The 13,150-nt window shown below is 39.4% G+C and overlaps 1 protein-coding gene across 1 annotated transcript in view; it reads left to right on the forward strand.

Annotated features, from left to right (window-relative positions):
• Window positions 1–731: 731 nt before the first annotated feature.
• The window catches only part of LOC120538892 (secreted frizzled-related protein 1-like), a 76,229-nt gene continuing 63,810 nt past the window's right edge, over window positions 732–13,150 (forward strand). Inside the window, exon 1 of the mRNA XM_039768476.1 lies at window positions 732–1,994. Coding sequence (XP_039624410.1) covers window positions 1,454–1,994 — 541 coding nt within the window. The 5' untranslated portion in view covers window positions 732–1,453. The remainder of the gene's footprint in view (window positions 1,995–13,150) is intronic.

The following is a 13,150-nucleotide window of genomic DNA, read 5'->3' on the forward strand; positions in this document are numbered from 1 at the left end:
AAGAGGCAGTTGTTTCTCGAGGGCTCGCTAGTAATCGCACAGTTTATTGTTTTACTGAAGCACCCTTAACGACAACCCCATCTTCACAGCGAGATCCCGATGGCTGAGAGAATTAATTAAAAGCCCGACACCCTGCCGTGCGGAAGTGTTGCATTTTCTTTTGGAAAATTTGGCCGACACGCCACAGTAAATGCGAGGGATAAACAAACTCATCAGCTGCGACAAACAAAGAAAACAGAAATACTCCTCATTTACAATGCGAATCCCGGAAAATGTAGCTCTCTTAATTTTGCCCGACGCAAGTTTGTGACTGTAGGTTCACTGAAGCGTTAATTCAATGGGTACCGCTGTGCCTTTATATTGGAAGGGTGACATTTAAAAAAAGGAGAAAAAAAAAAGACTGCAGGGATTTTTTGAAAGTTTAAAATCTAATGCATCACATTAACTTGAAGAAAGTTACCGTGCTCTTCGAATTTGGGTATAAAGAAGTGTGGCAGCTGCGCATTTCGAAAATAAAGTAACGCTTTCGCATCCGGAAGGGCTTTTTGTTTTCTTTGAAGAATCCCGGGGATAAGTAGTTTGGGAAATGGGCAAATAATGTCTCATGGCTTCATGCCCAGCTGTAGGCACCATTTGGAGTGAAACATAAATTTGCGAGGTTTTACTTCTCCGCGCCCTAGTTTAAAAAAAAAAAAAACGTGCATTGCACCTATTGCCTGATGTTAACTGAAGCTTAACGGCTGGGCGCTGTAGCACTGTCAACAAGAACAAAACTATCAGGAAATGCCGTTAACGCAGTGCCAGCATACAGACGCGATTTTTCCAATCAACTTTTGATGCCAGGAATGGAATCAGGTCGATGAACGCTGATGCTGGGATATGAACGATAAAAATCACGTATCCCTGATCAGATGGGCGAAGAAGCAATTCGCTTAAGTGCGAAAACAGTTTAAAACTATTGTTTGCAGTTCAAGCAAAAGAAAAAAGCAATGCAGCTTAAGTAAAGATTCAGTCTCTCTTCGGGGAGCCAGGTAATTCATTTGGCCAGATTGAGGTGGAGGCAGGGTGGGCGGGCCTATGAACCAGTGCCCCGCCCTCCTCCACTGCGATTGGTGTTGGGGGTGGCGATTGGCATGCAAGTTGTAAAAGGGGAGAGAAGCGATGTGATTGGATGCAGCTCTGCTCCACATTCCTCTTTCAGAGTAAGAGAGGGCATTCTCAGAAATGCTACCTACAGAGATGGTGTTGAGATCTTTGAGAAAGTAGAAGCTGCAGCGGTGCCTTTGAAAGAGTGGAAGTTTAAAGGCAGACGTCTCAAGACCAGAGTGGACACAGGATCACTGCAACATACGCACACAGCTGCACAGGCTCACCTCAACTTGTTCTTTAACTGGTTACAACAGAACCCTAGTTTAATTTATTTTTTTATTTTTCCAATTTTTCTGTAAGCAGAATGAAGAGCATATATTACTTTACTTCAAACCTTCTGTGGAGCTGCATGTCATCACTTCTGGTGCTCTCCTTTACCGTCCTATCCTTCTCCAGGGCATCTGAATATGAGTATCTCAGCTGGCCAGCAGATTTTTCCCCTTCATCCCCGGGCCATGGTAGGCGGTATCAGTGTATGGAAATTCCAGATGACCTAAAGCTCTGCCAAGGGGTAGGATACAAGGTGATGGTCCTACCTAACTTGTTGGATCACGAGACTATGTCTGAGACCAAGCAGCAGGCCAGCAGCTGGGTCCCACTGGTCCACAAGAACTGCCACCCGGGCACACAAGTTTTTCTCTGCTCCCTGTTTGCACCCGTCTGCCTTGAGCGACCGATCTACCCTTGCCGTTGGCTGTGTGAAGCTGTCCGGGATGGCTGCACACCCATCATGCAGGCATTTGGTTTCCCATGGCCTGAGATGCTGGCTTGTGATCAGTTCCCTCAAGATGATGTCTGCATTGCCATGAGTCCCACAAATTCCACTGAGAATACAAAGGTGCAAGGTAATCAAGTTTCTTTCTTTTTGTCTTAATAGGACATCCCAGAAGGGTTGACACAGGATATTATTTCTTGCATTGAGGTAAAATGAATATGTATAATGAGAGAGGAGATGTAAGATATGGCTTGAATTTGAACAACTGAGAAGGATCAAGATTATTCTGTGTAAATTCTACTTAGTCTAAAGTTTTTAAGTGCCTTTTTATGTCTATGAAAATGAATCATTTCTTGCTTTATCTTGCAAGTTAAAGAGCAGGGTGTTAATTTCTACATTTTCTTCATCAAGCAAGCAGTAAAAATTAAATTCCTCTAGAGCAGGAAAACTTGCCACATTCTTTTGCAGAAAAAAAATGGAATGCATTACAGAGCTGGATTACCTAGCAGAAATATGAAGTTGGTTTATCTCCAGTACAAACAACAAAATATGGAGATGTAGTTACCAGCAATCAGCCTGGCTGCTGCAAGTTTAAACCTGATTAGGGTGATGAGACTTTCAGGTCCAGAGACAAGCTGATGGTATACAAGTGATGCAGCAGTGTTCAAGCCCTCTGTCCCCTAACTGACATTTGGTGGGGACTGACACTGAATTGATAATTGACACTGAAAAGCTTTATTTGGCAGGAGTATTCATATCAGTATATATAAAAAAGGCTAAGACCACCAACAGTGAGCCATTAGATGATAAATGGGGCCTAAATTTGGTTTATGATGCAAAGACTCTTCTTGCTAGTGATGCTCCTTTGAGTACCCACACAAGTAGGCAACGACATTGGACCATCTGCTAAAAGGGGCCTGGAAAGCTGGTTATTTGTGAGAGTCACTCACTGGGGGGCTCAAGTAGGATGTAGTTTGAATTAAAGTTATGCCTTTTGCCACCTATTCAGTCCTTTTCCTTTTAAACACCTTGAGGTACATCTTCTTTTTGGCTACTCCTGGTACGGGTTGCCACAGCGGATCATCTTTTTCCATATCTTACTGTCCTTAGTATCTTGCTCTGTCACCTTGAGCTACATAAATGTATTATTGTTATTATTAAGGAGAGTTATGAGTAAACTTTTTCAGGCTTTTAGATCTGCCTTGTCTAAATCCAGAGTTGTATTTGCCCTTTGGCCACAGCTTATACATGTGATATTACTTTACTTATTTGATACGGGTATTTGACCCATTGCTTTATTCTTTTATAGGGTAATGTTGTTTTGGTGTGTGGGTGGCATGATGGCACAATGGTTAGTGATGCTGCCTCACAGTATTAAGGATCTGGGTTCAGTTCCTGCTTCTGTCATATTCTGTCTGAAGTCCGCATTATCTGCACTTCTAGGATATTCTAGGCTCCTTTCAAAACTGCACAAAGTTGCGTATTAGAGCAGTTAACATAGCATTCTTTAGCCTGCTTAATCAAATTCAGGATGGTGAGCTGCAGGAGCCTAACCCTATAGGTTTGGGTGCAAGGGTGCAACCAGTCTATCACAGATGCTAGATTAGTTATCAACTCTGAATTAGCCTGGTGTAAATAAGTGTGTATTGGATTTAAGTGGCTCCCTGCTTTGGTGTCTGAAGCTGATACTTAAGATTCTGGCTTTCTTTGATTATGTGATGGAAAAAGTGGATTCATAAAGTACTATTATTGTCTACATTTCATTTGCCGTCTGTGAAAGGTGCAATATCAAAACAATTCTAAATGGTAAGAAAAATAAAAAAAGTAACAGACCACAAGCCCTAACATCATGTTACAGCCTAACAGCAAAATCTAACCAAATATTCAGAAATAGCTGAAATGAACTTGCTATTCAAATCGAAATCTTTTCTTGTTTTTGACCTTTGTCTGCACATCACTTAGTGAATCGGTCTGTGCTTTTCATTGTCTCTGAAGTCTGGTCTGTGCCTCGTCCACTATCATGATGCTAGTTCAGTCTGTTGGGTGACCTTTTGGAGTGTCCTCAGAAATGATGAAACAAGGCGTTTCACTGTTTGACACAAGTTGAGATGTGTCTTATAAAGCCAGAGGCCATTAGCAAGTGGCAACACAATGCAAAGCCTTCAAAAAATGTTCCACCAGCAGGTTTGTTGTAAAGCAATTTGTTACCTTTCAAAAGAGTATTCAAAATAGTATAATGTAAGGGTGCAGAGTTTCAATGTCATATTAACCCTGCTAAATTAAGAAGTCTACATGTTGGAGCCAGTAACTGCTTCCATTTTTCTTGTATACAAATTAGCAAATTAAAAAATCAAATAACAGGTGTGTAATTAAAAATATTTAAAATGTATAGTTTTTGGATTCTTTCAAAATGATGACCACTTTTTGCACTTGGGTGCATTTGTAAGTAACAGGGACAATGAAAATAATGCCAGTTTTTATCAAATGGCCACCACTAACCACCCTGTAAGCAATTTATTGTGCCTAAAACCTGTCAGATTATTACTTTATCAGAGCATTTGGGCAGTACAGTTGAATCTGTGGTGCCTTTCAACAGAGTAAAGAATCTCAGGATTCTTTATGGTATAAGAAAAGTAACAATCTCTGGTTACATGATTAGCTCAGAGTGACTGGTGTTCACTGGCAATATTTTGTGGCTGTGCTGCATGAACGGTTGAGTTTTACATCATCGGTCCATTTTCTGAATATGATCATCTGGTTAGTTTCACTGATTGACTGTGCAGCATCAGGCACAAGGTAGGTGTCAGTATTGTAAAAGGCCCAGTAGGGGCTGAGTGTCTTGGTGCCTTTTTAAATTATAACTAGCTGTAGACCTCCCCACAGATATTTATGTTCTCCAATAATACTGTTGAATGGAGTTTTCTTTTTTCTTCCTCTCTTCCATTGACAACTGGCTGTATCATTTACTTACTCAATATTTTTAAAAATTTTAAAGTGATATCGTTTATTTCCATTAATCATTAAAATCTGGCAGATTTCAGGGTAATGTGTGTGTCTGTGTGTCTAAATTTTATGATAGTTTAGCAAATTGCTATTGATACATTATACTTTAATGCATATGTTTAATGCAGCACTCGCCTGGATTGCAGATCTATTAATAATATAGTCACTCACCCATAACACATTAATTTACAGTTACCAGTCAACCCAAGAATGACTTTGGATTGTCTGGGAAAACTTGTGTCCTTAGAGGAAACCCACGATCACAGTTAAATCGTGGCAATTCCCACCAGAAAGGGTATGGACTTTGTGAGATGTTAAGGCTATTTTCTGCATGGCTGTGCCCCTCCGATCTAATTCTAACTGGCTCTTATTATTTCCTTTATCTTATGTTTGACCCAATTTATTATCAAGGATGGGGGGATTCCACCCAGATAAGAATAAGGGATATTAGTGTATTGCTGGGCACAATAAGACAACATATTGATAATGTCTGAGCCAACGCCATGACTGAATTCAAATAAATGAAAGGAGATCATTAGTGGGAAGTAACATCCTTCACATCTTCTATAACTCTGTGATAGCCAGTGTGATTTTCTATCCTGTGGTGTGCTGGGCTGGTAACATCATTTCAAGAGGGGCCCACCGAATCAACAAGCTAATTAGAAGGGCAGGATCAGTTTAAGGATGCACTCTGGACCCCCAGGAGGTAGAGGAGATAATTAAAACAAAACTGAGTGCCATTATGAAGAATGCTGCACATCCTCTTCATGACACACTAATGCTTAGGACTTTCATTCAACAAATCATTCAGCAGAAGTTTGTCAATTAACGCTACTTGGGCTCCTTTATACCAACAGCAATATAACGTAACAGTTATCTGCATAATGCCTCACTGTGACTGTGACAGTCAAGTCAGAACTTTTTCTTGCTTTATAGTCATTCTGGTGTGTGTTCAGACCAAAGTGTGTGTGTATATTTATTTATAGACTTTATGTTAGTACATATTTACTTATCTAATTATTTATGTATCTATTTATTTAAAAAGCCTCTGTGAAAAGTCACATTTCCCCCAGGGAACAAGTAAAGTTCTATCAATTAATCAAAAGACATTGAAACCAAACTTAGAGCACAAGGTTTATGAGGTGATAATAATTATATTTGTGTTGCCACAAAGCAGCAAATCTTAAATCTATACACAGAGTTAGTAGTTTGTTGGGCACAACCCACCATTACACATATTCTCCATTCCAACATATCTTATGTCATTTGATACCAGTGTGTGGTATGAATCAGGCAGAACGGAGTTTCTAGAGATAGAAGTTCAATTAATCAAACACTGAAATAGATAAAAGGGGCCACCTTAGTGACTTTGAATGTGACATAATAACTAGTGCTTGGTGTCCCAATGCAGATGTTATCATGGGCTTTTTACATACAACTGTTTCAAAGATTTTCTGAGATTGTGGTGAAAAGTAAAAAACAAAACAACTGCTGGTGATGGACAATCTTGGGTATGAAAACAGCTAACGGATCAGAAGAGCCAAAGAAGAATGGCGAAAATCGTAGAAGCAGGAAAATCACAACTGAATTCAACGGTGGTGTGCAGAATATTTTCCCGGAATGCAAAACTTATTGGACTTTGTAATAAGTGGGTTATTCAAGAGCTGCTATTGTCAGCAATAAACAAGAAAGTGTCTCTAGTGAACACAGGAGCAAACTGGATTGTTAATTAGTGCAAAATGTTGCTTGATTGGACAAATTCAGGTCCATTTTGCATTATGTTGATTAAATAATTAGAATGTGGCACAGGTAACATGAGTCCATGGTGACACCCTGTTTGGTGTCAACAGTAAAGGCCAGATGTGGCAGTGTAACAGTATGAGGAATGTTTAGATGGCACACATTAGGGTCTTGATGACCATTTAAGAATGTCTGAACAGTAATGTGTATCTGAACATCTTTGCTAACCAAGTTTATCTGTTTGTGGCAATGCACTTGGATGGACACTCCTAGCATGATAAATGTGCCATGTCACTCGTATACATCATCAATAAACGAGTCTATAAACATAATAATAGGTTTCTGTTATTTCAGAGACCTACATAGTCCCCATATCTCAACCCCATCAGTCATCTTTGGTTTGAGATGAAAAAGGTCTGTTCATACGAGGACGGGAGGAGATAGTCAGTTTGAAGAAACTGTGCAATGAAGTTATCTTCACAATGTAGAACATTCCAAAAACAATGCATTTGGCATCTTCTAGAATACAAGCCCTGAAAAATGTCTGCTATTCTAAAGATCATAGGAGACACAACACAAATCTAGATAGGTGTATGTAATAAACTGTATGCAACTGTTTTAATGGCAAACACGGTCACAAGACATTGAACAAGACACCTTTTAGAGATACATATTGAAGAAAAATTAGTGCCTTACTTCTTCAGTTTAGTCTTGTGACTAAGCTGATAATGCAACCATTTTGTTATTTTTTTACTTCATTTGTAAAATTGTGAAAAAGTGTTCCATACAGCACACTCTATAAAAAGATTGTCAGCATAATTTTTCATTTATTTTTCCTGGTGAGGGCTGCAGTAGGAGCACAATTATTTCTATACCACATTTTCATCCACAGAATATAGCGTAAAGAGCTTTACCATATGTCACAGACACAGTTACAAGAACAGAAAAATAAATTAGGTAAAAATAATAATGAACAAGTAATAAAAAATCAATACAAGCTTAATAACAAAGATATATATTTTTTTTTAGCAAAGTCCAGTCTAATATATAATATTGTATTTCAAGTCTTCTAAGATGAGACCAATCTATGCTCAAATGATTGGAGGTCAGAAAAAAACAAAAAATCACAAAAAAAACTCCAGTTAATCTGGAGAGGAAAAAACAATCTGCAGGGATGCCAAGGGCAAAAGACCACCCAGCCTCCACTGGGAATTCTACGTAACATAGATGTGATTAAGTAATTTCTCATTGTTTCCAGGCTTTATCCCAGAGCATTCACTGCAGTGGACAGCTCAGGGATCTGCCTTCATTTGAGCATTACAGGTGACTGCACAGTGCTTCGATCAGGTAGGGGCGGTTGAAAACGCCACCGCAGAGAAAAGTAGTGATTAATAATGATTGCAAATCCCTGAAAAATATGATAATTCTATGAATGCATATATTCTGAGTAAAACTAAAATATAGCTACTGTATGCAAAACCCAACCTAAAAAATAAATACTTGCTCCAGGACTTCCTGAGGAATACCAAGATGATCCCAGGACAATCAAGTGACATGATCTCTTCCAAGTATCCTGGGTCTGCCTCTCTGTATTTTCCCAATAGCCTTTGCCTTGTACACCTCCTGTGTAAAGTGCTTGGGGAGCATCCTAACTACGTGTCCACACCACCTCCACTAGCTCCTCTCGGGAGAAGTAGCAGTTGTACTCTGAGGTTTTTCCATATAGGCAGGTGCTTTATGAATTCCATCCATTATCCATCCCGCTATATCATTACAGGGTCACAGGGGTCTGCTGGAGTCAATCCCAGCCAACACAGGGCACAAGACAGGAAACAAACCCTGGGCAGGCCACCAGCCCACCGCAGGCTATATGAAATATTTTTTTTTTAAATCAAGAAAAAATGTAAACTTTGATCAGAGGATTATGTATCTGGATTCTATCATTTTTAGGCTAAATTCTCACAAATAAGAGGCTGATAGGTTCACTGTAGGGCTGGTATGGTGGTACATTGATTAGCACTGCTACACCACTAAAAGCCTGCTTTGTAATCCCTGATTTACCCCAATTGAGAATTACTGGGAACTGCAAAGGAGGTCTCATGGCCTGCAAGGCTAGAAACATCCCTTTATGGGTTGCACATTTAACCAAATTCACTCATATCTGAAGGAAAACCTTCAAGCAAAACACAACCAGGGGCAGCTGCGGTCTTACTCATTGTCAAAATGAACATTGTTATTCATGATAATACTTTTCTACTGTTGCATGGCCAGTGCAATTTGTGACAACTCACAGAGAAGCATCGCGGAAAAATAAAGGTTTGTATATGGTGTTATTGATTTGGAGAAAACTTATGATTGAATGCCATGCCTGGTGGTGCATGAGAGAGAAAGAAGTACTAGAGAATTATGGAAGGATTGTCCAGGATATATATAATTGAGTGAGTACTCGGGTTGAAAACAGTGTTGGGGTAACAGATAAGATCCCAGTTACAGTAGGTCTGCCCCAGGGACCTTCTTTAAGTCCTTACCTCTTTGATATTATCAAGGATGTGCTGAATCACGTGATAAAAGAGCAATTCCCCCTGGTACCAGCTTTTTGCTGATGACATTGTGTTGTGTAGCACCAGAAAAGAGAATCTGGAGTTAGAAATTGGAAGAATGGAAAAGAGCTTTGGAAGATAGAGGACTGAAGATAAATAGGAAGAATACCAAATATATGAGGTTTAATGATGATCAGGACTCGAAACTTAGCCTGAAGGGAGAGCTACTGAAAAGAATAGATACATTTAAATTTTTAGGACCAGTGGTAGCCCAAGGTGGAAAATTAGATGCAGAGATAACCCATAGAGTCCAATGAGAATAGAATAATTGGAAGAAGGTATTAGGAGTATTGTGTGATAGGAGAATTAAGGCGAAAGTTTAAGGCATGTTTTTTAAGAAAGTGGTAATGATGTATGAGCTGAGACAGGGGCAGTAAATGGAGTGTAGGACAAGAAGTTAGGCATGGCAGAAATGAGAATATTGAGATGAATGTGTGGAGTTACAAAAAAGTTCAGAATTGGAAACAAAAACAACGGTACAAAAAAAGTGGGAGAGCTATCTAAGAAAGTATAGGAAAGCAGGTTGAAATGGTATGGACATGTCATGAGGAGAGACAATGAATATGTGGGCAAAAGAGTGTTGGTAAGTGGGGAAGAGAAAGCGAGGGAGGCCAAAGAGGAGGTGGATTGATAAAATAAAGGAAGATCTGAAGGAAAAGTGCAGGACCAAGCCGTATGGAAAAGGTTGATCAAGCACGTTGATCCCACATAGAAGTGAGAAAAGATGAAGAGGAAGAAGTAAAGGTTGTATGGTCAGTACAATGAGATTTAATATCTTAGCTATTTGGAGTATAAATCAGACGACTGCTGGTTCAGCTTCACTGTGACTGATCTCTGGTAGTCACATTTTCTGTCACTCTTCAGAATGTAGAAATATGCAAAATGCAAAATGTGCCATATAAATAATGGACTAATAGTAACTCACTACTTAATTCAAGGTAAAATATGATGTTACAGGGGAATCTTTTGAATTGAAGCAAAATGCCAAAGTAAGGAAATGTTAGTGTCCAAGTGACCTACTCTGTGCAAGAACATGAGTTAAGTTATTTTGTTTTCTATATCCCTATAGTAGGGTATGGCAACCTTTGGATATATTGATATGTATTCCTAATTTTTACATAAATAATATTGGCATTTATTAATATTACCCAAAATACAAAAGGTTTACAAAAAATACTTTTATATGATGTGTACATTTTCACCTAAAAATGAAGACAATAGTCTCCATTTTTACCTTTTGTCCACTCTATTTTTTAGACTTTTGAAAACCTTCTCCAGAGTCATATACTTCTTTAAAATAAAAAATAAAAAAAGCCTCAACATTGTAATGTGGATGGGAGAAAACGCAGACTCTAATCATGTTCTGATTGGCTTGTGCTTATATCATAGCCCTTCCCTGATTGGATCCTGCTAATTACTAATGGTAACGCTTCACGGAAGAAATCCATATTCCAACAGAGCAGGCGCAGAACAGTTTCTTTCCATGGCACTTGATTTGTTGTTTACTTGTATGCATTTAAATTCTGTTTTGTACAGTATGAATGCAGCATACATGCACAAAAAGACAAACAATTTACCGGTCACTGCAATTTTGTGATAAATTTCATGGCCGGTGGTGTCACACCCTTTCAAGAATTTTTATAATGATGCATGCACGCCCAGTGTAGGTAAACATCTACAGTATGTCATATGCATTTTCAGTCGTGTTAGTATGGGCAGTGACACTTTTGTAAATGGGGATGATGATCATTTGTTTATAAAACAAACACAATCTGCCAGCTTAGGTAAAGTTTGGAGTTTGCATTGCTCTATGTGTTGTACTTGTGTCAATGTAAATAATCAAATCAAATAATCAAATTAACTTTCAGTGAGTGCATAGTCTGAGCTATTTCTGAAAAATAATTTATCCATTTCTTAATTTCCCTAATTCTTCCATTACTCATCTTGGGTCATATCTGTGTTCACTGTAAAGAGAAATCCTTGCAGGGTTTGTGTGGAGAAGGCACAATTTTACATGACCAAGGATGTGAGTTGTAAGTGCGACCGCCTTGTGGCCTTTTGTAAGTCTGGGTCACTGGGTAAGCCCTGATTTAGTTGGTGGCCTTGAGCCACTCACTGAATCTGCTAGTGTTCCACTTGTATACATGGGAAAATAATTTTAGTTGTATTTTTTTTTCTATGAGCATGAATAAAAGTATTGGCTAAACATAAAATGGGTCTTGATCTCCATGAGCACACCCAAATGTCTAAGTGTGCAGACACATAATTTGAAATAGTGCACTGCTAAAGTGGGTCACATTAAGTGCAAGATGTTTCACTTTACTTGCAAACCTTTCTGTAGTTTATAGTAAACTTTCCCAGTGTGGTAGCATTATTTTCAAGTTTGTTTTTTTTTTCTTCAAAAAGGATGGGTAACTGACTTGCTCAAGGACTCACAGTGAAAAAGTGGTGGAGACTGAAACGGAAACCTTGTGGTTTGGAGTCCAACACCTCAGCCACTAGGCCACACTGTCTGCAGTTTAAACAGCAGACTGGCTGAATTTAAAGAGGAGCTTTCTAGAGGATTTACTCACAGGGCTTGCGTTGTTAAGTAGTTTTATTTTTTTTTTTCCTCTTCAAAACAAGATGCAACACAGATTACATGCCCTGCCTATCAAATGCTAACGAGCCGTTTTCAATTTGCTGCAGCACCGAGAGCCAAGTATACAACATCTCCTTTGTAACATGTGAGTGAGCTGGTTTGGTATAAATTCAGATGATTACATTACGCTGCCAACTCCTTTCAGATGCTCGGGGCTGCAGTAATTGTATCTGCTCTTCTGTCTGAAATAATATCTCAGATTCTGCTGACCTAATTAACCTCTTGTGAACCTAGCGGTAATAATGCATTCTCTTCAGAATTAAGATCTTGGTTTTAATTTTGGCTCTATTCTCACAGGTGGGTTTTGGGATTGAAATCGGAGTCCTATTTGAATGTATTCCAGTGTGGCATTACATTCCACATTCAGAACTCTAGAATTATTTCAGAAGGCTTCTAATTTAATGAGTGTTCATCTTAGTAAGCTGCCTAGGCCACAAGAAGAGACACACAATTTTTTGTGCAAGCAGCTCATTGTCTATGCTAAATGTGCATGGGATATAATTGTACCTTGTGTGTTGTGTGTGCAAGTACAAAGAACAGCCAATGATTCCCAATTGATGCTTTGAAGATGCTGGTTTACCAAGTTTACACTGGTAGGGTGTTTAGACCAGATATGCTGGCATGTCACAGTTTTCAACAATAGAGTACATTTTCAAGGTTTTGTAGTGTGCCTTCATTTTGAATCAGACCTGAGCCAGTTTAAAACATTTTGTGAACCACCGGGGGCGCATACAGCTGCCCTAACCCCGACACAGAGAGGCAGGACACTTATTGGCACATAGCACACACTTTTATTCTTCTGTGGGGAAGTGCATTTTAATTTTGCTCCCCACTTCTCAGCACAATACAAATAATGCAAAGAGCTATAGCACAGTTCTTCTGCCTCCAGTCTTCCACACAGGCTTTGTCCTTCTTCCTCCCAACTCTGGCCGATGAATACCGGCAGCTAGCCCCCTTTAATAGGACACCTGAAAGGAGTCCAGGTGTCCAACAACCTTATTCCGGCAGCACTTCCTGATGTGCCAAGCCAAGGGAGCTGCCTTCTATCGGTCCAGGGGAGAAAATGTCCTGAAAAAGCTCTCTTCTCCGGTCCTTTCATTGTCAGGGTGTCCCAGCTGAGTAAGGGGTTCAGGCCGTCCGGCACAATGTTCAGGCTTTCATTGTAGGGTTTGAAGACCGAATGAATTCAAACATGTTCAGTGTTTTCACTGGAGGTTGAAAAGTGAGATATTTAGAGGTTTGTATGTTTAGGTTCAAAGGCTTAACATGTGATAAGACCTTCTAGACTTCTGCAATGGAAGC

This window comes from Polypterus senegalus, chromosome 11 (genome assembly GCF_016835505.1).
Source record: "Polypterus senegalus isolate Bchr_013 chromosome 11, ASM1683550v1, whole genome shotgun sequence".
In the NCBI taxonomy this organism is placed as follows: domain Eukaryota; kingdom Metazoa; phylum Chordata; class Cladistia; order Polypteriformes; family Polypteridae; genus Polypterus; species Polypterus senegalus.